Source organism: Crassostrea angulata, chromosome 10, assembly GCF_025612915.1.
Source record: "Crassostrea angulata isolate pt1a10 chromosome 10, ASM2561291v2, whole genome shotgun sequence".
In the NCBI taxonomy this organism is placed as follows: domain Eukaryota; kingdom Metazoa; phylum Mollusca; class Bivalvia; order Ostreida; family Ostreidae; genus Magallana; species Magallana angulata.
Window position 1 is genome coordinate 20,751,520 of NC_069120.1, and position 22,417 is coordinate 20,773,936.

Consider the following 22,417-nt stretch of genomic DNA (forward strand, 5'->3'; position numbering starts at 1 on the left):
CATAACAATCGTGTAAATACATCAGTACTGCTATAGTTTAGGAGACTGGAGTGTGTTAGTCTCGTTGATATTACAATGGTGACCTATATTTATGATTGCTGACCAGACTTTTGTAAGGGTCCTTTTGTTTGTCTGACTGCTTTAAGTCATATTCTAAATGAAGAACAATATTTCTCCTCAAATAACATTGTCTTCCAAACAAATCGATGCACCTACCAGCTGTCGGAAAGGGAAAAATTATCGTCGCAAAGCATAGCAAAATAATGAAAAATATTCCTCTTTCTGGTGGGAAAGCTTGAAAAAAAAATAGAGAAAATGTGATATTTGTTTGAGTTTTATTTGTTTTCGGTAAAGGGGAGGGTGTTGGGGTTGTGGGTCATTAAAAAGCCCAACGCTTTTAGGATAAGGTGATGTTAAATTGACCGTTAATTAAAATCCGGATAGGTTTGAACTGGAATGTTTTCTACTTAACATGAAGTCATTTTACGACTACCACAATTTTAAGATAGCTCCTAGCCTAGCTGTTGTATGTTGAATGAAGTAAAATGCATTTATCCACTATTCTATATAAAAAAAAAAACAGCCAACAGACATGCAATTAATGCATATCATTGAAAATTACTGTTTTGTGTGTCTGAAGCATACATGCATGCCCTAGTCGCTTAATGCACTTTAAATCGAATTTTAACGAAAAGGGTTGGGTAGAGATATTTTTTTTATTTTGATAAGTTTGAATGTACACTGGTATTTGTGTAGAAATCAATGAATAAAAATGGTTTAAATCACACTCTTAAGGGTCGATGGTTCGTTTGGAAACGCATTATATAAATGATATGATCTTCTTTCCTACCGTATCCATCGCTGATGGTAGTAGTTTAAAGCCAAGCAGGATCCATCGCTTAAGTAGCGGTTCGAAACCAAGCAGGGGCCATCGGTTAGGTATAGCGGTTCGAAACCAAGCAGAGGCCATCGCTAAGGTAGCGGTTAGAAACCAAGCAGGGGCCATCGCTTAGGTAGCGGTTAGAAACCAAGCAGGGGCCATCGCTTAGATAGCGGTTAGAAACCAAGCAGGGGCCATCTCTGAGGTAGCGGTTCGAAACCAAGCAGGGGCCCATCGCTTAGGAAGCGGTTAGAAACCAAGCAGGGGCCATCGCTTAGGTAGCGGTTAGAAACCAAGCAGGGACCATCGCTTAGATAGCGGTTAGAAACCAAGCAGGGGCCATCGCTTAGGTAGCGGTTAGAAACCAAGCAGGGGCCATCTCTGAAGTAGCGGTTAGAAACCAAGCAGGGGCCATCGCATAGGTAGCGGTTTGAAACCAAGCGGGAACGATCGATAGAATGTGTCATCCTTGTTATCACTCCAACTTGACATCGAACCACTGTGAAAGGTTAACACTTTGATTTAATGTGGTTAGGTATATGATTACAAAGAGATAAAATTGATTTTGTTGTATGTAACAAAATATATTCCTGTAACACGACAAGTTAAAGCAACCAACACAGAAATGACGCAAGTAGTCATGCAGACGACAACGCATGGCGAGAAAAACGAAAATCTGGGGGCTTAAATTGAAGGGTATCACCCTCCATCTCCCATGAAGTGTTATCGAACCAGTTAAACGAGCAACGATGAAAATTTGATTTGGAAACAGTATACTTATTGTTCACAACTGATACCGTCTGTTTGTCTTACAGAAACCGTTTGTATTGCTATTACTGGGCTTATCTGTTAAAACCTAACAGCTATACGTCCCTTTAAGTTCTGTCTGGCCCCATTGATAACAGAGTTCTGGTAAATCGTAACAATTTCACTTCAGCGCCAAAAAAGCCACCTATAATTTTGTTTTAAATGGTTTGGCCATATTACATAGAAAAGTGTATATATTCCACAAGAGCATTCTGAAAAAAACCAAGGGAATTTTAAAAACATGGCCGTGTTGAACCACAGGGTGTTAATACCACTGGCTTGTTAACGAGTGTATATACTATAGATTGCATTAAGAAGTATAATCTATTTTTTCCCCTGCGTATTGTTCCAGTTAGTGTATTAATCAGTCCTATTGACTAAGCCGATCGTTCGTCTGCGTAGCGTCCTTGGTTACCAGTGCTGGGTTTTAACCGTGCGTTCTGGACTTCTGTGAAGTGACTCGGGGGTATTTTTAAGTTTGTTACAACTTACTTGGGATAACTGTTTCTAGTCCACTCAAAGGTAAGAAAAAATACACTTTTTTTCAAAATATGAACTATTTTTGTCGATGACAAAAAATGTATCCGGCAGATTTTTTTTTAAAGATTGTATACCTAAACCAAAAATGAGAAGTTTTGTATAACATGGAACCATTTTTTGAATGGCAACGATTCTCAGACAATAAGTCGTTCGTTTTCCGTCTTTTAGTCTCAAAGTTTTAGTCTAAAAAAGTTTGATAAAACTTATTTTTCTGTAAGGCAAGCATAGTTTACTTGTAGGAATGTTGTCTGATAGAAAATAATTTAAATCCCAATATTTGAACTGCTTATTTCATGAAGATCAAATTCTTGAATAATTATACAGTTCGACAGATCAACGAATTTAAATTCAATATCTATCGCCCAAACATCGAGGAATCCAATGATCACACGCCATTTTCCCGTCAAATTTCAATGTAAGAGGAAATTACAAGAGCAAGAGTTTCCGGAATAAAGGATTATCTGGCTGTAAAAAAAAGTCTCTATGCGACTATGTTCTAAATGCTTTAGTATCGATAATCGACATGTAAAATATTCTTATTGATCCAAAAGCCACACAAGAAGTAGGATTATCTTCGTAATAAAAGAAGCACAAATTTGCTTTTTGGGTTCATTTATAAGCGCGCTATTTCGATACAGAAAGATCTAAAACATGTACATGTATGATCTTTTTGCTAATGGTCGATTTCAATGAAATTCTATATCGCTGTCTGAGATTAAAATATTAGGCGAGATAAACCGTGATGTGCATACAAATAACTTATATCACACCAGCAGGTGTACGTTTGCAAATCTATGACATTAAAAGCTAGACTAATCTAGACAAGAATTTACAATTATCTGTGCCTACGGGATGTTTTTTTTTAAACTATACGTGTCAGATTTGATTTGACAGTAATTGTTTTAAAGTTCTATTGAATTCGGGGATTTGAAAAGGGAATTTAAACATCATGTTTAAATGCTCTCTCTCTCTCTCTCTCTCTCTCTCTGTGATACGTATTATATTATTAGCACCCCCCCCCCCCCCAAAAAAAAAAAATCTCGATTGATTTTTTAACTATAAAATAAAACTATACATTAATCGATAAGAGATAATTTCGGCATTTAACGACTGGAAAGCCATGATCAAATTTAAATCTTTGCATAGAAAGTTCCATACTATCTCTTTTGCAATGACACGTGCGCATTCAGTGGCAATGATTTATCTACCCGAATAACGTCAGAAAGGCGAGGAAATTAACATTTTGGGCGCACCATCAATAATTCTTAAAACCATTATCTTTTTTTCAGAGCAATAGAAATCCACCCCAATCAATTAGACTCCCTGGTTATCAATGACTTTGTTGATAGATGTAGCTTTTTCATCTTTTGTATGCTACTGACAAAATCGTTTTCATTTTTTTTTTTGCCATTGCAAGCCCATTTATTCCTCTCGCTTTAAACTTTGCGATTATTTATTTGTGCAACTTGCACATTTAAAATGCCGTTCTAATTAAAGATTGGTTGAAACAAGGACATGAAAAGGGAAGTGTTTAATTTTACAGTAGACACCTACCATGCAAGCTAAAGATTGAATTATTTGTACACAAGCAGCTGTAATATACCTGACCAAGAGTAAACTCAAGCAATATAATAAAGAGGTTCAAAAACGTCATTGCAAATACAATACATGAGTAAAAGGTGCTCTCCGGTTATGCAATCTTATCACCCGTTGTGTGACACAATAATACCACACCGTTGTGTAGACTCCAGAATAGGGTGAAACTAAATTAAAAATTCACTTAAAATCGACAGACTCTTATGCAAGCTATTTAAGCTGATTGAAAGGTAATGGCAGTAGGCGTTTGAGGTGATAAAAGAGTTCTAGCCAGAAGATAAACGCCTGTGAACTTTTCTCCTTGTTTGGTAAATATTAAATATTAACTAATGGGGATTTTCAAATATCTTCTCATTGCAGATTAAATAAAAATATAGTGCGTTTACTTCTCTTGGTATATTTAAGGTGTCTTGTCAACAAGAAAGTTCAACTTCTAGTCAATAGCATTGCTTTTTGTCAGTGGGTGAAGTTCTAAGATCTGAAAATCACATTTTGGTTCAAACTTTGCCAAATTTGTAAAACCCAAACTCAACTTTTTATTCTAAAAGCTTTCTTACTTTAAACCCATTTTTCAATTTTTTAAGCCATTTTCGTATTCATTGCATTCCAAAAATATAGAACTAAAGTATTGGTTTTTTTCATAATTAAAACTTGTGATAAAGGAGGTCTATTAAACATGCGAGACTTTTTGTGAAAACCATTTCGTTTGCTCCTCTGCAAAATCTCGTTAAAATTCTCATCGATAAAAAGTGGACGGTTTGAACATATTCGTCGTTGCATGGTCGAGAAATATTACCACTGGGTTCTGAAAAGAACGTTCGCTATTTCACTAATCATCAATTGCTTCAAAGTTATCAACATTTTTAACTGCAAACCTGATAAGAAGGTCGCAAAACGCTATATACACTGTATTGAATTCAGAGTACATTACAGTTAATAATGCACGTAAATATGGAACTCCATTATCCTTGCGGGATCGAATTATGAATCACGGATTCCCAGAAGGAATTAATTTTCACCCAGATTATGAATATTTTAATCTTAAAGATCGTTAGCCAGATCCAATAGGCCAACTAGAATTCTATATAATTGTAAATTTCTGATCCCGATGTTCGAGTTTTTAGTCTTTCGTGTCAGTAACTTAATATAATACGGGACTGTAATAGCGTTATTACTTTAAGACGTTGAAACATAACCGAATAAAAAGTAATTTAAGTGGAAAGACAGTGCTCAAAATAAGAATGACAGTTTTTTTGTGAATGGGGTTAATATTCAATTATCCGTAAACGATAAATCATTAGTGTATAAGTTTATACTTTTGTGTAGATACACGTTTCATGAACATGTGATAATCACTGCGTTATTCATTGTACAGTCCGAGTAATGTGATTCATTTAGTTATAGTATGATAGTTCTGTACCAGAGGTGAATTAAAGCCTCACAGTAACGGTCATAATATTCATAAATTGATTCCAGGAAATCGAAACATTAAACAAAAAATCAACATTGCAAGCAAAAATATTGAGTCTTGAAGTGGTCGCCATATGTTCAAATTTTGTCGCTGGAGCCGTTACTATTGAATCCGACTAATTCCGTGTGCTTAGTGATGACATCTAAACTGAAATACGTTTAATGCTATCCTAACTCAAACCCTGCACGGCAACCAATGTAAATTATAGCTTCCAATTACAGTTAAATGTCTTCCAGAAAGATTATTTTGATAAAATACACTTATGGTTGATGCTTAATTAAAGAAGCGTTTTTAATTTTAGTGGCAGTTAAAAGGATAAACTTGTAGTTTCACTATTAAAGCAAGGTAATATCTAACACAAGAGTTCTCTGTTCGTCCACGAGGGCTTTACGGATCCCAACTCTGTAAACACTGTTTGGCAAATGAGTCTTTACTTTGGGATTTTATAAATGGTTGGTGTACAAGGTATTAAATAGAAACCTTCAACTCGAAAATCCAAAGGAGGGCCAATCAGGGTTAGAATTTCAGGGGTTGTCAATTTTTTTTTGATGATAAAGAAGAACATCGCTGTCGTCTCTACTCTATAAAACAGACAACAACTGTTGGTAGTCGCATTGACAAGCTGTCATAAAGTCTACAGTTAAAGATCAAAGCAAGACTGCGGGTATGCAGGTATATGTATCGTTTTTACGGCGGCGGAATCGATATGCGGGATCAAAGACGCTCCGAAAACTTGATTAAATTCACACGGTGCTTCGGCCGCAGAGGTATATTACAAAAAAGTATGTCTGGCCCAAACTTTTCTGATGGCTGCAAAAGATCGATGGTTTTTTAAATGGTACAACTTAATATTAAACAAACTACCGCTGATGGCCAACGCACGATCTCCAACTGAAATTGGCACTCTATAGGAAAAGTAATGTGTAAATGCATCCTATTCATAATCCCACCTTCCAGTTTTGTAAAACCACCCAAAGCAAACAGACGATACCGCGATTCTCATTAAATTGCAAAGTATTCATAACATTATGCAATCATGACATGTGATTAAGGATAGATGTACATGCATTTTTCGAGGACTGTCTGTTGACGAACTCCTTACCGAACACTCCCCGCAGTCAGCTGATCATTAGTGCAACCAATCAGTCTTTTGAAGGAGCAGGGTTGTCATTCTTTGTAGAGCTCTCTAAAACAGAACATTGGTGGGGGTATGACATTTTATGCCCCAGTAATCGATTTTGTAATTTCTTTCATGTTTCCGTTAAGTTCAGTTTTGGTGATAGATTACTAATTCTTGTTTGTTCATGTAGATAACCGACGTATTTTTGGTGCCTCTCTCTTGGTGCAATCTAAATTGTTTTCTATGCAATCATTCTGTAAACCAACTTTTATTGGCGACGACTATATTTTGCGAGTTACCGGAAATAATCTGGTTCGCGACGACTAATTTTCGCGCCTAATCCATAGTCAAACCCGTATAGTTATTTACATCTGTCTGGCAAGGACTGGTTCGCGTCAAGTCAAGAAATTTTTGCAACAACGAGGCTCTCGCGAATCTCGCGAAATTTTCTTGATCACGAATAATAGTTGGTTTACAGAACCTACATTTATATAATTATACAATATTTAAACGTTGACAAACTCGTCTTGTTTGTGCATGCAGCTATTTTTAGAAAAAAAATGTTGCATAATTATAATGAGTTAGATTTTGTTGGTTTTTGGTGTCAAACTGAACACCATGGCCGTTTTTTGCCTTTAATTGACCTTCAAAAATAATAAAATCCATGTCCAAGAAAGTGGTAGCATGTTTATACATTTAACTTCAATTCTTAAGATGACATTTTATAAATCCAACAGAGTAAACATCTCCGTCAAAGTTGTGTTAGAACCCAATTTACTTAATGGCAGACGAGAAGTCCATTTAAACAACAGTCCCACGAATCTTTGAACAATTCAGCTTGATAACTTCATAAATGTTTTGTATTTGACACTCATCAAATCCTTTAGTTTACAAACACAGCTGAGGCATGCACTTGAAGGTTTTAATAACACAAAACAAATCAAGAAAAAAAAATGATTCCAACGAATACCAGTTGAGAAAAACGAATTATTGGTATTACTTCTTACATAAAGAATCTAAAGGCGTTAAAGTATTTAGTTGTGCTTTGAGGTTAGCGTGTTTGAATTGCCATGATTCCATCATTTGCGTCAAAAATGTTTCGTGTTTTTGTCAATTTTTGCACTTGGATTCGACATGATATATGTATGTCCTTTGGCCTTGTTGATGATCGATTTAATTTTCGGTATATTGCCTGGTACATGCGTTTAATACCCAGAATGTTCTCTGACAACGCACCTTAAGTATGCGAGATATTCTTGCTTTCAGGCGAAATCTACAATTTGCTGTTTTTAAACAGCATTGCCAAAACGAATTAACGAAAGAGAAAAAAGGTCACGCTTAGCCGTTACTGGTCATAATTTACGACCATCGAGTCAAATTAAGTCGTAACATATAAAACTGCCCCGAACGGTGATCTGTAAGGCAGCTCGGATTGAATGGATTAACGGTCCATGGTTGAGAAACTTCGTAAGTCTGAGGTATAACCAACCAGTGTATTTTAACGTTTAATGCGAAAACTCGATCAAACTCAAATGGATAAAACTTAGTTCGCAGCGTCTCTGCAGTGCATTTTAATTATCACTTGGATTAAAATATTATTAAGTAAGTATTTAGCTTTGGTGTATATTTATTTAAAAAAAAAAAATAAGTATTCATTTTCAGCATTGAAATCGTCAATCATTTTATTTGTTTTGATATCTTAGACGTGCATATATATCTTATTAGTTGGTTACGGGATTCGAGTTTTGTCATTTTGATATATGACTGTTAAAAGAACACAAAAATCTTGCTATATCCGGACCATTGTTTTATTCGTAATTTATCTGACACAACATATAAGCACCCAGTGAATGGTTCGTGTGTCCATTATTTGTGATTGTGTCACTCTTATTTGAGCAGACTCTTTACAGTGATTAGCGATTGCAAACAGCTACTTTCTCATTGCTACGAGGGACACAGTCGGTCGCTAGGCACGCTTCCATTTAAAAAATTTATTGTTAAAAAGAAATGTTGTACAAATAGTGAATTGATTAGCGGAATTGTGTATTTGAATTCAGAGGAAAACAAATATTGGAAATTTTAAACAGTCTAACTCTAAGCACAATCGGGGGACTTATCAATAAAGCGAGGAGAAATCGCCGTAGTGTTGGACGGATATGAATTTAGTTTTACATTTATCACCAAGATCTCTTTCAAAGGCGCAAAGCCTAAAATACCTTTAATACGTAGGTTTGTAGTAGATAATGTTGGCAGTGGTTGTTTAAATAGAAATTTGACAGATTTTGCTCTTGATAAAGTGTCAAAATGTGAAGGTTTACAAACTAAAGTTGGAATATAGTTCCTTTATTTGTACACTGCAACAGTTACCTATGAACGAAACTGTCATAAACTGTAATAATAAAAATATAGATCCTTTTTTCTGAAGTGTCATGATGTATAAATTGTGAGTGTGATAGCCTTTTCTTCAATGAACATTTAGAGCTGCAAAGCGTAATAAATCACTGACAGTTCTACAATTGTGATTCAAAGAACACTTCAAATCGTCCATTGATGTACCCAAGAAATATCTGCCATGCTTAAGTACAGCCCTGTGTGTCATTAAGAATCGCACCCAAGTGCATATGTCGCAGAAAGGGTATTTAAATTTATTTCTCCCAAAAGAGAAAGAAAACTCTTCTACTTGTCAAAGGATCGTTCAAAATTGTCCCAAGCTTAGGGTCACGTAATATACCGGTTTATGTTTTTGGTTGCTACTGTTAATTTCGTTTCTACACAGGAATAATGGCTATGGTGCACGGACAAGGAAAAATGTTTGAGTAAGTCAGACGTAGTTGCCATAGTGATGTACTCTCTAGTCGTCTTCCAGTTTTGTATAGATCTTTACGTATACCTGTTTCTTGTAATCATTTCAGAACATATATCTATGCATGTATCTGTATATATAGCGCTTAACAGTAGCTTTCTCAAATATCTGCTTCTGTAGTTTACATGTATATTACAACAGTTTCTGTTATTTGATTCGGTTGATTGATAGAAGAAGTATTGGAAATGACTACTCTTAATTCCGGAAGCCGTAGAATTGTCTCTATTGAGTGGAGGGCGGGTGGGGGGGATATGACCACTACACTTTCCTGCCAAGTTTCCGCAAAGAGAACGAAGACTACAATATCACCGATCTACCCCATAGGCGTCGGAACCGGGGGGGGGGGGGGGGGCTTAGCCCCCCCCCCCCCCACTTTTTTTGCAATGTTAGACCTAACCATTAGAAACATAGCATGATAGAGGGTTCAGCCCCCCCCCCCCCCCCACTTTTTCTCTGAGGATTAGTCTAGCCCCCCCCCCCACTTTCAATTTGCTTCCGACGCCAGTGTACCCTGTAATCGATTTTTCGTAGCCAACTTTTTTTCATAAAACACTTAATAGAAACTAAATGTAAGCTAACTTTCTTTAGTTGCGTACTTAGTCCTATATCTATGTAATCATTTATGACACAAATTTGTTTTGCTACTCTCGCTATTTCGATGTAAAAATTCTGTTTTCTTAGCTGAGATGTATATTGCATGATCAAAGACTTCAATTTAGATTAACAACATCCAAAGGGCTCCACAATTCACAGGGTATAAAAACTTTATGCATTGTCATTAAGAGAAACTATCCAAACATAAACTCGTTTGCGTGTTTGTTCGTTGTCATAAAATGATCTGAAATTAAACCATTTGACTTAAATGATAAATATTTGTGAAATGGACAATGGGGAAAGTATCAAAGGATCGAAAATACTGTCCTGTTTACACGAAAGTTTAACCCAAATAGCTGAAAGGGAAACAGTAATTAAAGTATTTGCCCCCCCCCCCCAAAAAAAAAATAACTGAGATAAATGAATCGAACATATCATAGATCATTTTTAAACGTTCATATTAGTATACCGTGCTCCAGTGAACAAGAAAATCGAAAAAAAAAATGAATCTCAAATTAAGGGAATTAAACACCGTGTCCCAAACTTTGAATTTGAAAATAAGATGAAATTAATTTTATAACCATTGATAATTCTTATATTTTTGTTTTCTTTCTGCAGTATGAGTCAGTCTGAAGTGTTTCGGCCAGCCAATGGCGACCTCTTCGCCCGCCCGGGGCCTGTGGATGAGGGGTATATGGCGTCTTTGGACACCTTCCGTAAGAGGCCCTCTACCCAAGGCTCTACCGGGGGATACAGATTCGGTCAACTCAGCCAGAACTCATTCTTTACACGACACAACCCCCACCCCAGCCGCGTTCGTCACATTAAAGGTAAAAAAAAAATTTCGAAGTAGGTGAAAAAAATTATTAAATCTCTTCAAGCAACCTGTTTTTTATTTGAACCGGGGCAGAGCTGCTCCATGCTTTCATACGTAAACATTATTAAAGTATTACATCTGGGTAACGAATATGAAAATCTACAAACAAATAATTGCGCCAGGTATTGTGAAGACCATATTCAATAGTGGAATTAAAGTATTTACAAAATACCTGGCAAGGTAACGGGTCAACATAATGCACACACTTTTGCTATTGTTAACACAGATGGCTGATCCTCATTGAACTGTATTTATAAGGTCCTCCGTCACATTTTTAAAGAGCGACTTTTGCACCCTTGCATGTTATATGACGTTCTTGACTCATGTGTACTAACCAATCTGTCAAATGAGATAAAGTATATGTATTAAACATGTATTGTCAGCAACATATCTTCAATTAATTGTAACTCACACTGATAATGCAGAAAAACGTTTAACACTATAAAGATTTTCTGCTGCTTGATTTTGTACGAAAACACAAATGTATCTAAGTTCTAGTAATATTAATTAACGTATTGTTGTTAAGATATTTCATTTTAGATATTTTTGTTGAAATTTTATGAAAATCATGTTCCACTTAAACAAATTGACCTATGAATTCCTTCGTTGTCAAAACACACTGGTTCAAAAAATATTAATACGATCAACGATTTTCACAAACGAAGGATTCAATTAATTTTAATCTGGTCGCGGATTATACAGAAATGAAAAGAAATATCAAAACGTCTCATGGGGCGCCCTATTTAACAGATGAAAGACATTTAAATCAGAATTTAATTCTTCAAGCAAACCTGTTCCCCTGACTTATAGTGTACGGGGCTGTTCAAATTGTCACTGATATTACATTTTATCTAGATCATTATCTGAGAGATTCAAATTACCAATACCTTCCATTGTTCAAATCTGCATTGTGACCCTTCAAGGTGTACGAAGGAGTTGTGTATTATCTTGCTAGTTATCTTCTCAGGCTTGGTTGAGACAAGTTCAAAAAAATAATGAATCACTCAAATCTTTGATTATATTCTCTGCAATACTAGTATTCATAGAATTCCAAAAGTTGAGCAGCATAGATATATAATTGCTCTCTGGTGTAAATGTCCCCAATCAGCTTAAGAGTAAAACCCAGTTTGTTGAACGAACTTACTAAGTATACTACTTGATAATTTGATAGAAAGCAAAGGCTTTTAGCCAAGTCAAATTTATTACATAAACACCCTTTATACTTTTTACTTTTAAACAAACAAATGATCAGAAAAACAAAACAAACCCCAATCCATATCAGAAAAATAGATTTATAAAATGCACATATTTTCAAAGTTAAAATATAGAGTTACGTACGAATCATTAACGACAGTTCATATTCATTCGAAGTTGCTAAGGAAACAATAAAACCATGTAGCCTACATAGAAGAAGGATCTTCCTGGACTAAATAATTATAGCCAATAATTAGGTTTACATACATGTGGATGAATTTTTAATTATCTATGCTACGCATGCTTGTACTGTCCATCGCTGACGCCTTTGTTGTCTATTACAGGACTTCTAGATGTACCAATCTGCGCAGTCAACGATGACGGCTACTTCGCCAGCCCCAAATATTCCCTCCAGTTCCCGCCCAACGCCTTCAACAACAAGCAAATGAACAAATGGAAGGGCCAGGTCCCAGTCAACGCTATCAACGTCAACTCCCGGCTCCACCCGATAAACACCGTCACCGGCCTACAGTACTTCACCGGACTCAACAGCTATCCGTTCCGGGAAAAGGCGGTTCCACGGGTGGGCATGGGTAAGTAACCACTTCCGCTTCCGGATTTTTATTGATGTTTTGAATCAAAAAACTGTTGTGGCTTTTTTTGACTTTGGTTGCACTGGACTGTACAATCACTGGGCAAGTCCATGATGTTGTCTATTGTTAGGTTTGCATGTTATAAAGACGGGTGAATGTGACTTCAAATGTATTGTTTAGAGCCACAAAATAAGCATGATTTTTTTCTTACCCTTGCCCATTAATTAAACTTTGCTATTGCTCGAATAAACACATATATGAAAAGCATTTTCCAATTAAATTTCCTTCTTGCTTTGCCATTGAATAACGCCTATTGCAACACTGACTATACCGGTAAATGGTCCCGATAATAATTAAATCCTCATACATACCGTACGAATAAAAGTACATATTATGTCTCGTTAACTAAGGTGAAAATTGCCAACGCCTGGATTTTCATATAAATTAAAGCATGCAATAAAGGGCAAAAATAAGTGGCCAGCCTCACGAACAAACTACTATAAGTAAACACTTTTGAACGAAGTTATAATCTCATGTTAAATAATCTAAACGCCCAAAGTTTACATTCACCATTAATCCGTATACCCGAACGCTTGTAAGTTCAATAAAACCAAGTTTATTTTCAACACAACTGGCTTCTGGTCCTCGAAACCTTTGCATGCTTCACTGTACTCTTTTAGTTTGACTCGCTCTCTCTCCCTCTGCTTACATTTCCTTGCAACACCTACACTTACATACTTTAGTACTTTGAATGCCTTTCGAGTCCTTTTGGTCCTTGTAGAATCGTCACGAATTTCTTTTTGAATCCTTTACTATTAAACCCTATCTTCGATCTCGACCATCACCATTAATTCTGGGATTTGTTTGCTTTTATCTAACAGGTTGTTCAGGCTCTGGCTTTTACCAAAACAGTGCCATCGCGTCCTCCGGTCCTCGCTCTCTTGCCCCTCTGCGCCCGCGCACTGAGCTTCGTCTTCGGACGGAGTTACCGCGCGAAGATTATTACGAGGGCGAGAGCTTGGCCGAGGATTTGAATTCCTCATGGCATCATGATATGCATTTGTGATAAAATTGTGGGCTTTTGAGGTCGGTATTTGTGACACTTCTGCTTGTAGAGAGCACTCAAGGTCGCAGGCGTGTGTTCGAGTGGTTATCGTGGTGAATGTTGACTGAGATTTTTTTTCTTGTTCACTATATAGTTATTAATCTGCTTTCTATTTTCTACCCCATTTCACAATTCACGTGGCATGCAGCGCTTTCCAATAACGATATTGATTTTTTGTCAATGAACATTTTATTATGTCGCCTTAAAATGTTGTTTGTTAAATAAATTGTTAAACAATAATTTTCAAATTCTGTTGTTCTTATTGTTTGTGTACACAAAACGGTGCATTTTTCCCCACATAAAACATTCTTGATTTTAAACTTGTGCCAATCATTATGCTGGAGGCTGAAGTGCTCAATTTCTAGAATGTAGAAATTATATGAAATCATTTGAATAGCTCGAATTGCTTCTAATCGCATGGTAGTATGGAGTGAATCAATAACATTTCTTAGAGGAGAAACTTTTAAGATTTCAAAATAAAGCGTATAAATTACTGGAACAGTTTTCATTCGTGCAAACTGAAAAAAAATATTCTTTTCTTTAAAAATGTTTTGAATTTGAAATTGTCAATGTAGGCTCACAAATATCGTCATATTAATTAAGACAGTAAACAACATTTAAGTTGTGTTGTCGAGGATTGTATATAAAGACGTTTTATTTTATTCAGTATTTTCTATAAACATGTACTTATTTTAACCTATAATTTTATATTTAAATGAAAAGGTTTAAGTTTATTACTAGGAATCATGAGTAATATTAGATAAATTTCATTTCAAGATTTGAAACATATCAAAACAACTTCTATTTTTAAAAATATCAAAACCTTTGTCATTTTTTTTAAAAAATGTCTCCCACTTTACACAATAATGGACTTTTTATATCATGTTTAGTTCCAGTTACGGAGCAATGGAGGGACGAACTCCAGCAGTTGACAAAAGCCATAGGCTTTGGTACTGACGAGCTGGCGCCACAGAAACCCCAAGCCCCAGGTGTTCCAGAAAGACCTAAAACTCAGTATTCTGAGACAACCGGACGAATCATACCCCCACCTTCCCGGGCCATGTCACGTGGTAAGACTGGTTCTAGACAGGGTCGGGACAAATACTTCGGAACTCTGCAACATATAGCACCAGAACCAGACATGGAGACTATGGTAAGTTACTCAGATTTTGTTGAGTAGAATGTAAACTTATGTAACATTTGATGCTGTTGTCGGATAGTTTTGCCATCATTGACGGGAATTCTGTTTTGTCCATTAGGTATTGCAGATGTTGTGTCAGATTCTACAGACAGAGGACATTAATGCCGTCCAAGCCTGGCTATGCTCAGCTGGAGAGAGAGGTAATGGACTCATCGACGTATCATGTCTTATAAGTACTAGATAAAACAATTTTTCTATAGTATATGGATAGTATTTACATCTAGGTAGTTTATTAAACCTAAAAATGCTCAATAGGAAAATTTGGAACTAATGAACCGAAACAATTATCCACTGTCAGTGTACTTAGACTAATTAAAAAAAATCATTGATTGGTCGTAAAATTTTTTTTTACAACAAATTTGATTAATGATAATTTGATACGCATTTCTGCAACAGAGAAGACAGTGGTAATGGATTTAATCAGGTCAGCAGTGGGCTCCCAGAGTGACTACTATCAGAGGGAGGTTAGGCCCGAGTACGTGGAGGAAGGACAAGTCACCAAGCTCCCTCCCATCAACGAGACGGGTCAGATCGTGGGAGGGGGAGAGAAGGCAGACAGGTAATGGGAATGCGTGGTCCGGCAAAGGTAGCAATGGTTGATGCTATAGACTGTAGTTGTGTACAGTAACATAGGTCAAAAAGCACATTTGATAGCTATAAAGAGAAATGCATTTCTGGAATTATAGCTTCTTCGTTTCTAGATTTTGAAGTGAAATATATTGAAGAACTGCTTATTTATATCGTTAATTCCTTTAAATTAATGCATGTAAATTAAAAAAAAAGATAATAGTTGACATTTAGAGTAGATGAGAAAAATAACTACACGTCACGATTAAGCTTATAGCAGAAATTAAGATTTTGATATTGTATATATGGTTTCTGGAAATTAGTTGAATTTATTAGCGTTTGAGCGTGTTAGCTTGCACACTTCAGAGTAAGAGATATAATTTTCCAGACTTACGTTCAAAGACCCACTAGCCGCTCTTGATCCAGAGAGCGCAGACATGAAAATGTTCAGCACTATGCAAGGGTCTGTATCCAAGTGTAGGCTTTAGTGTGTGGTTTGTTTCTTGTTAAGCACCCTTCTGTTGTTTGATTTGTAGTGGTTTGCAAAATTAGAAATAGAAAGAAACAATGGGATTAGATTGTTTTTTTTAACTACACGTCAGCAATGTGTTTGTCCCGTGTGCTGTGAAAAGTTATGTTCTTTCCACAATATCTCTTCAAGTTGATAAACACTTTTCTTGGATTTGACATTCAATAAAGTCGGCCTGTAACGATTCCAATTGTATATTTTTAAAATTGTACGTTGACGGTTCTTTTAGAACATTGATAATATTATTTAATACACACTTTGCATTTGTTTTGTTTTTAAATTGCATACTTATAAATTATGCATGTTACTCCTCAGTTTCACTCAATTACTTTACACAAAAAATATCGGACCCGTATTCACTGAAAATTCTTAGGCTTATACAACCAGCAATTTTATTTACAATGTTATGACATTATATTTTCTCAATATAATATTTCAAACTTATCTGACTTGTAATTGATACATGTACGTTCTTTCTATAAATCTTTGTTTCATCGTATTATTATATACTAGCTTTCTAAATCCTTCCTTTACAAACAGGTTTTAGAACAATGTTTCTGCAACTGAAAACCTTACAAAAAATTAAATCGCACCCGTGCCATTTTTTTTGAAAGTTTGTCGTAAATCATTCTAAATTTCATTTTTAATTGTACATATTCACACGCATATTAATCTACCTATCTCATCTAGTGATTGACCTTTGAAGTAGAGCTAACTCCTGAGTGTCACTGTCTTTGTAGGCTAGTGTTGAGTGACCCAGGGGTCCCAGGGGAACCAAATGTAACAGAGATGAAGCAAGCAGAACAAAAAGTACCCACTCCACCACCCAAAATGGTGGATGACGGTAAGAACTCATTACCATGGAAAAAAATGAAATATTTTAGCATCATCATTTTCATCAACCCAATTATTTATTTCCTCTTGTTCATTGCTGATTTGCGAAAATGCGATTTTTTGACCAATAGAATTATTGCTGCGCAAATTTTATTATTTATGACATTTTTATGTAGTATTAATAATTGTCAATTAAAAAAACTTCTTCCTGATACAAATTTTATTTAATTGTGACGAAGTAACTGTATAATTTTCAAAAATAGTTTTTAAACGAAACACATTTAGTCATATTTTATTGAAAAAAAGACAATGTATTTACTGTAAGTTTTAGCTGTGTATACGTCTTGCAGATCTATATCCAGATCCTCTGGGCTTTGATGTTGAGGTAGTCTGAGTTGATATACCATACCACAAATCTCACAATGACTGGTCACTTTTGCAATTTCACCTTAATATTGCTATCTAAATTGAAAAAAAATTACAATAGCCGTAAAATTTAAAGATGGACTATCTCTTCGGGCGTTTAGTGTTTTCTGGCCATGAAATATAGAGATAGTAAAATAGATTGTGTAAGTTAATTAAAAAAAAAACTATTATATAATGTTAAATTATTAAAACATGTACTAGACGTAAATTGTTTTCAAGAAGTACAGTAATTGTAGTTGTATTTTAAGCACTGCACTCAATTGTGGCGATTTGCGCATGCGTTGAATGGACGCTCATGTACCAAGTTCTATAACCCAACATTACATTTAAATACGTCAAGATGTTTTATGCACATGAATGTCTCCATTTAAAAACACGTCATCCTCACATAATAAATTCATAAGTTCGAAAATGGAAAATTTTCAATTGAAACCCTTATATATTGATGTCCTTTTGATTTCCCACAATAATATATTAAATATGTTAACACGATTTCATCCAAAGTGTGTGTAATCAAATAGGTTAATATTCATCAAAACATTTTTGAAGATTGTAGGAATTTATGTATTATAATAGGAAAAGCAAATGAAAAACGTCCTTCGTTTCAAATGTGATTTTTTAAGATAAAGAACTTTGATTTTACCTCGTAAATATTAAATTAATCAGTTTTTCATATGAATAATCATGTACAATATCTTTGTGTTTTAAGGATACCAAGTTAAGCCACCCGTCTCCGACGCATTTAGAAAACAGCCAAGTCGACCCTCTACCCAGGCTGGTAGAGCCGGAAATGGAGTAAAACCTTGCGCCGGCGCAGAGGGTCAGAAGAAAACGGAAGCTACTCTTAGATTTACGAAATCTGCAGAAGGAAAGCGTGAACCACTAACACAAGTGAACACCAAACAAGAAAACATGAACACATTTTGAGGATAGAGTGCTACTTGGCTGTAGAACTTTAAAGTCTTTCGAAAATATAAACATGGTTAAAGATTTGTTTCAAGAATTGGACAAAAACATTGCCAATGCCTAAGACCGTCTGTACCGTTGGCATTGTTGTTTTGTTACGTTTCTCTTTGTTATCAAATGTTCATATTCTTTTTTTTTCTAAACGTTGCGTCGGAGGAGTTTGCAATGGAAATTGAACAGTATTACCTTAAGTTATCTGATTTTCTGACTATATCTGATGTCCCTTTGTTTTGATTCTTCGTAGAAGTATAATTTCAATCTTCGAATAATGAAAAAACTTTGTAATGAATTGAAGAATATTACTTTTTTTATTTGCTTGTTTTCTTTTTATAGAATGCTAATTTAATTTCTTTGTTGATATTGCTGAATGGGTCGAAATGTCTGTGTATCATATTTTAGTTTCATGCTGTATACCTATTTCTCGCTATATCATAATATTCCAATAGGATTAATTTTATAGGAAAATCCTCAAATGAGTTTTGGTATCTGTGAAAACACAAAAATCAAATTCACGGTGTTATTTGCATTTATTTGAGGATTTTTATGGCTTTCAGCACTGGAGTGAATTTTTTTCGAGAGTAATTAATGTCTGTGATATATTGTCAAGTGGTTTTGATATTTTATTTGAATTGTACAGATGTAAATAGAATGTACATAGATTAATTCTTCGCGGTACATATGCGCATCTATTTTCCAATGCTCACTCATTATATCTTATTATATAATAAACCCTGTATTTGCTCAAATGTTCATATTTATTTCTGAATTAAACGTGCTGTGATCAACAGTGGATGTTTTTTTTTCTTTCAATTTGATTCTATAAACTAGGATCGAGCTATATTTTGGGTTGAAAAAGCATACATGTTTTTAATTAGACAATCCAAAATAGTACAAAGTTGCAAAATACGAAAATATTCCTCTAGTGTTCCTTCTGATACCTTCAGCGTTTGTTTGATACGAATCTTTTAAATTTTTTTGGCTCAATTTATATTTCTCATATGAATTGATAAATAACGTATTTATATGCAAAATGTTGTCATTCATGCTAAATCAATATTTTTTTCGTAAAAACACACCAAGGAATGAAAAGTCGCTTAAAGATAGAATTCAAATCCTGTACATGTGTGACGTGGAATCGCTGTTGGAAAGTTTCATGCACACTGTAATGATAAAATCAGCTGAATTTGATCAGGCAAGTGCATGTACATTATGTATATGTTTACGTTTTTTGCGATGAACTTCCTTCATAAGGACCAGTAGGATAAAAGACCAGCAGCAGGACAAACGATCGGAGAAACTTTTGACGTCATTTTTTTAAAAGTCACTTTAGTATAAAAGTGGCACCCCCCCCCCCCCCCACCAGACCCCCACCCCGTAGTCAACCCACAAACTGTGGCACGAGATGATATGTCGAATTTTTACGATTCTACCAAAATCTGTGTAGTCTGCGTACACAGGTTAAGCTGGCATTTCACCCAACATTTTAGTATCAACGAGATAAGAAATGATTCAATGAAAATGGACTACTGTGTCAAATGTGTAATCCTTCTTGTTGGTATTGTCGGCGCCGTTGAAAGTTTAGGTGAGTTATATACGAACAACGTGAAAAAAAATAGTCTAAAGTTTTGAACAAATTATAAAATACAGGCTCAGTTTGCAAATCTGTTGAAATACAAATACTGTGAAAATGTAAACACAGTTACTAGCGTGACAAACATGGTCAATTCTAGCTGCAGGTCTGTAGCTCCCGGTCTGGAAAAATTCGGATGGGCGACCTGAAAGCTACAGTGCCGCCCATTGAAAAAATTGTATATTAATTCTATCCCGAATTTTTTTCAGACTGGGAGCTACAGACCTGCAGCTAGGTCAATATCATGAATACGTAGCTCTGAAACTCATAGAATGGCAGAGTTAAGGATGTTTCCAAAATTGAAAATGTTAAGTTTTCATTGATTATAGATTCATGCCCGGTGTCATGGACCCAATACGGAAACAAGTGTTACTATTTCAGTAATATCGCGTCGACATCGGAGTTAGCTTTGGTAAGTTTGTTTATGTCGACTGAATACTTACCACAGTGCTTATATTGTACCATGCAAAGCGACGTAACCGCTAATTTCGTTTCGACTCTAGTTCAAATGGGGTCCAATTAAACAAATGAAAAAAGGAATGTAATAAAATATGAAAAGCAACAATTATTACTCATCTTGAACAAGTTGAAAATAACTTATTCTTTCAAATTTATTCAGAGTGCCTGTTTGGGATTTGGAGCAAAGCTGGCAGAACCAATGACAAGACAGGAAATCGCCTTTCTTGGCCAACAAGTAAATAAAATCAGTAAGGATGTACGCAATTACCCATTGTGATTACTGATGACAGGTTTCGCTCTGTTTTGTAATGACAACGTTAGAAGTAATGTCCCAATAGTTACAGTCACTGTTAATCTTCCTTTCCATTACTACAGATAATGGATATTTCTACATCGGAGTTGATGATCGTGTAAAGGAGGGCAGCTGGGTTTATTCTTACGAGTATACACACATTTTACAATATTATTTTAAAAATTAGGCAACTAGTGCTGCAATCTTGTTTTTATTAATATCCAATAACCCTAAACTACGCATCATTACTGCGATTCCTATAAAAATGTCCCATGAAACAGTTGTAAACACAAAACCTATCTTGGAGACATTCCAAATCGTCATTTTGCTTTAAGTCAAACACAGGTCCTGGTCAGCGACTGGGGGACGTCAGAGCCCAACAATGTAACCACCGAAAACTGTGTGGTCATCGCCGAGAAGCCGGAGAATCGCGGACACTGGGCAGATGTGGACTGTCGGAGACAAGAACACTTCATCTGTCAGAAAGGTGGGTACCCCCACCATAATCATTTCTTCCGTCCAATCTCTTACTCGTATTTCGATATACTAGTATCACATGCTAAACTTTCTAGTTATTGGAAATATCTCTCTTTTTAATTTTTTTTTGGAGGGGGGGGGGGGCAAAATCCATGAGCTATAAAGTTTCAATTAACCTATCATTCATTTATGAATATAAAAAAATATCTTGTACGGTAAATTCTTTTTATCAATGTTCATCTCTTTTTATGCTTGATTCTTCCACAAAAGGACCTTGTCCCCTGGGTTGGATAGAACACAATGGAAACTGTTATTTTTTCAGCGAGACTGTGGCCAATTTCACTACAGCAGAGGTATGTTTTATTGCAATAGGTTGTTATATAAGCATAAACATTCTTTAGTTGATCTTTTTCACGTACGTAAAAAAATGCTTAATGTAGGCTATTTGCAAGTCCCTGGAAAGTGCACTCGCAGAGCCCATTTCAGTGGAGAATAATGCTTTCCTAGGAAACCATATAAACAGCATTGGTTCGTAGATATTTATTACAAAACAAAATATAAGTTCAAAATCCGAACAATTACCTACACTGAATAAATTATTTATTCAATAGGTGACTTCTATGGCATTGTAAATTCATTTAGGAAATGGTTATTTCTACATCGGAGTTCAAGAGTTTCCTCAACAACACTCTTGGGTTTACATTTCATCACGGGAGCCTGTAGAGTCATCTGATTGGGGGCTAGGGGAACCAGACGTAGGATCCAATGAAAATTGTGTCCTCATTGCAGAAAAACCCTCAAACATGGGCCATTGGGCAGATGTGCAGTGCTCAAGGCTGGAACACTTTGTGTGTCAGAAAAGGTTGGCATTTCAGAGATTTTTGAAATCATTAGATATTTTTATTTTATGCAAGAATGATATATCTTTTATCAATTTTATTGAATTAAAAATCATTCTTTGAGTATTATGAGATAATCAGATACGATCGGGGTTGACCAAATCCAACAAAGGGATTTATTCACCCTCGACCGTATTTGATCACCTCAAAATATTCAAGGAATGATTCCTTATTACTTAATTTTGCACAATCTTAAGCAATTTTATGATTAAATACTAAAAAAAGTCATTGATGAAATGTACTTGGCTATACAATATAGATTTATAGTTTTATCAAGACAAAATAAAACATTTATTCCATTTTCCCCTGCTGATTTTTTTTTCAAACAGTTTGGGAGGAACCATTTCTTCCATCATTGGCTGACACCTGGGAAGATTGTTTTAAAACATTTTGCGGAAATAAACTATGATTTTAATCATTGCACAGTTGCATTAAAAATCAGTACAGTAATGTTCTTTATACTTTTTCCATTATGATAATAGCAAAACAAATGCCTT

The 22,417-nt window shown here is 35.4% G+C and overlaps 2 protein-coding genes across 8 annotated transcripts; both read left to right on the forward strand.

The window, feature by feature from the left end:
- The first annotated feature begins 1,867 nt into the window (after positions 1–1,867).
- Positions 1,868–18,950, forward strand: LOC128166932 (protein TBATA-like). 7 transcript variants are annotated; one of them, XM_052832405.1, is made up of 11 exons: positions 1,868–2,209; positions 9,191–9,230; positions 10,490–10,701; positions 12,287–12,535; positions 14,531–14,793; positions 14,900–14,981; positions 15,238–15,400; positions 15,797–15,871; positions 16,678–16,781; positions 17,122–17,156; positions 17,907–18,139. In XM_052832405.1, the coding sequence occupies exons 2-11, from the start codon at positions 9,196–9,198 to the stop codon at positions 17,994–17,996; spliced, it is 1,308 nt and encodes a 435-aa protein (XP_052688365.1). In that variant the 5' UTR covers positions 1,868–2,209; positions 9,191–9,195; the 3' UTR covers positions 17,997–18,139. The 7 variants fall into 7 exon arrangements, with proteins under 7 accessions (XP_052688365.1, XP_052688366.1, XP_052688360.1 ...); XM_052832406.1 differs by lacking the exon at positions 15,797–15,871 and having other exon boundaries at positions 1,869–2,209; XM_052832400.1 differs by lacking the exon at positions 17,122–17,156 and having other exon boundaries at positions 1,878–2,209; positions 17,907–18,950.
- A 667-nt stretch (positions 18,951–19,617) lies between these two features.
- LOC128166944 (macrophage mannose receptor 1-like) lies at positions 19,618–22,371 on the forward strand. The gene is made up of 9 exons (XM_052832421.1): positions 19,618–19,745; positions 20,123–20,205; positions 20,413–20,500; positions 20,628–20,694; positions 20,880–21,031; positions 21,292–21,374; positions 21,462–21,549; positions 21,664–21,883; positions 22,250–22,371. Exons 1-9 carry the CDS (start codon positions 19,676–19,678, stop codon positions 22,281–22,283), a joined length of 885 nt encoding a protein of 294 aa, XP_052688381.1. The 5' UTR covers positions 19,618–19,675; the 3' UTR covers positions 22,284–22,371.
- Positions 22,372–22,417: the final 46 nt, after the last annotated feature.

Bases quoted from the DNA above. Each gene is read 5' to 3' on its own strand.
- LOC128166944 (XM_052832421.1), top strand. From the start codon at position 19,676: ATGAAAATGGACTACTGTGTCAAATGTGTAATCCTTCTTGTTGGTATT. The intron at 21,550-21,663 runs GTTCGTAGATAT...AAATTCATTTAG, and splicing joins AAACCATATAAACAGCATTG to GAAATGGTTATTTCTACATC. The intron at 21,884-22,249 runs GTTGGCATTTCA...TTTTTCAAACAG, and splicing joins CACTTTGTGTGTCAGAAAAG to TTTGGGAGGAACCATTTCTT.
- LOC128166932 (XM_052832400.1), top strand. From the start codon at position 9,196: ATGGCTATGGTGCACGGACAAGGAAAAATGTTTGA. The intron at 14,794-14,899 runs GTAAGTTACTCA...TTTGTCCATTAG, and splicing joins AACCAGACATGGAGACTATG to GTATTGCAGATGTTGTGTCA. The intron at 14,982-15,237 runs GTAATGGACTCA...TTTCTGCAACAG, and splicing joins ATGCTCAGCTGGAGAGAGAG to AGAAGACAGTGGTAATGGAT.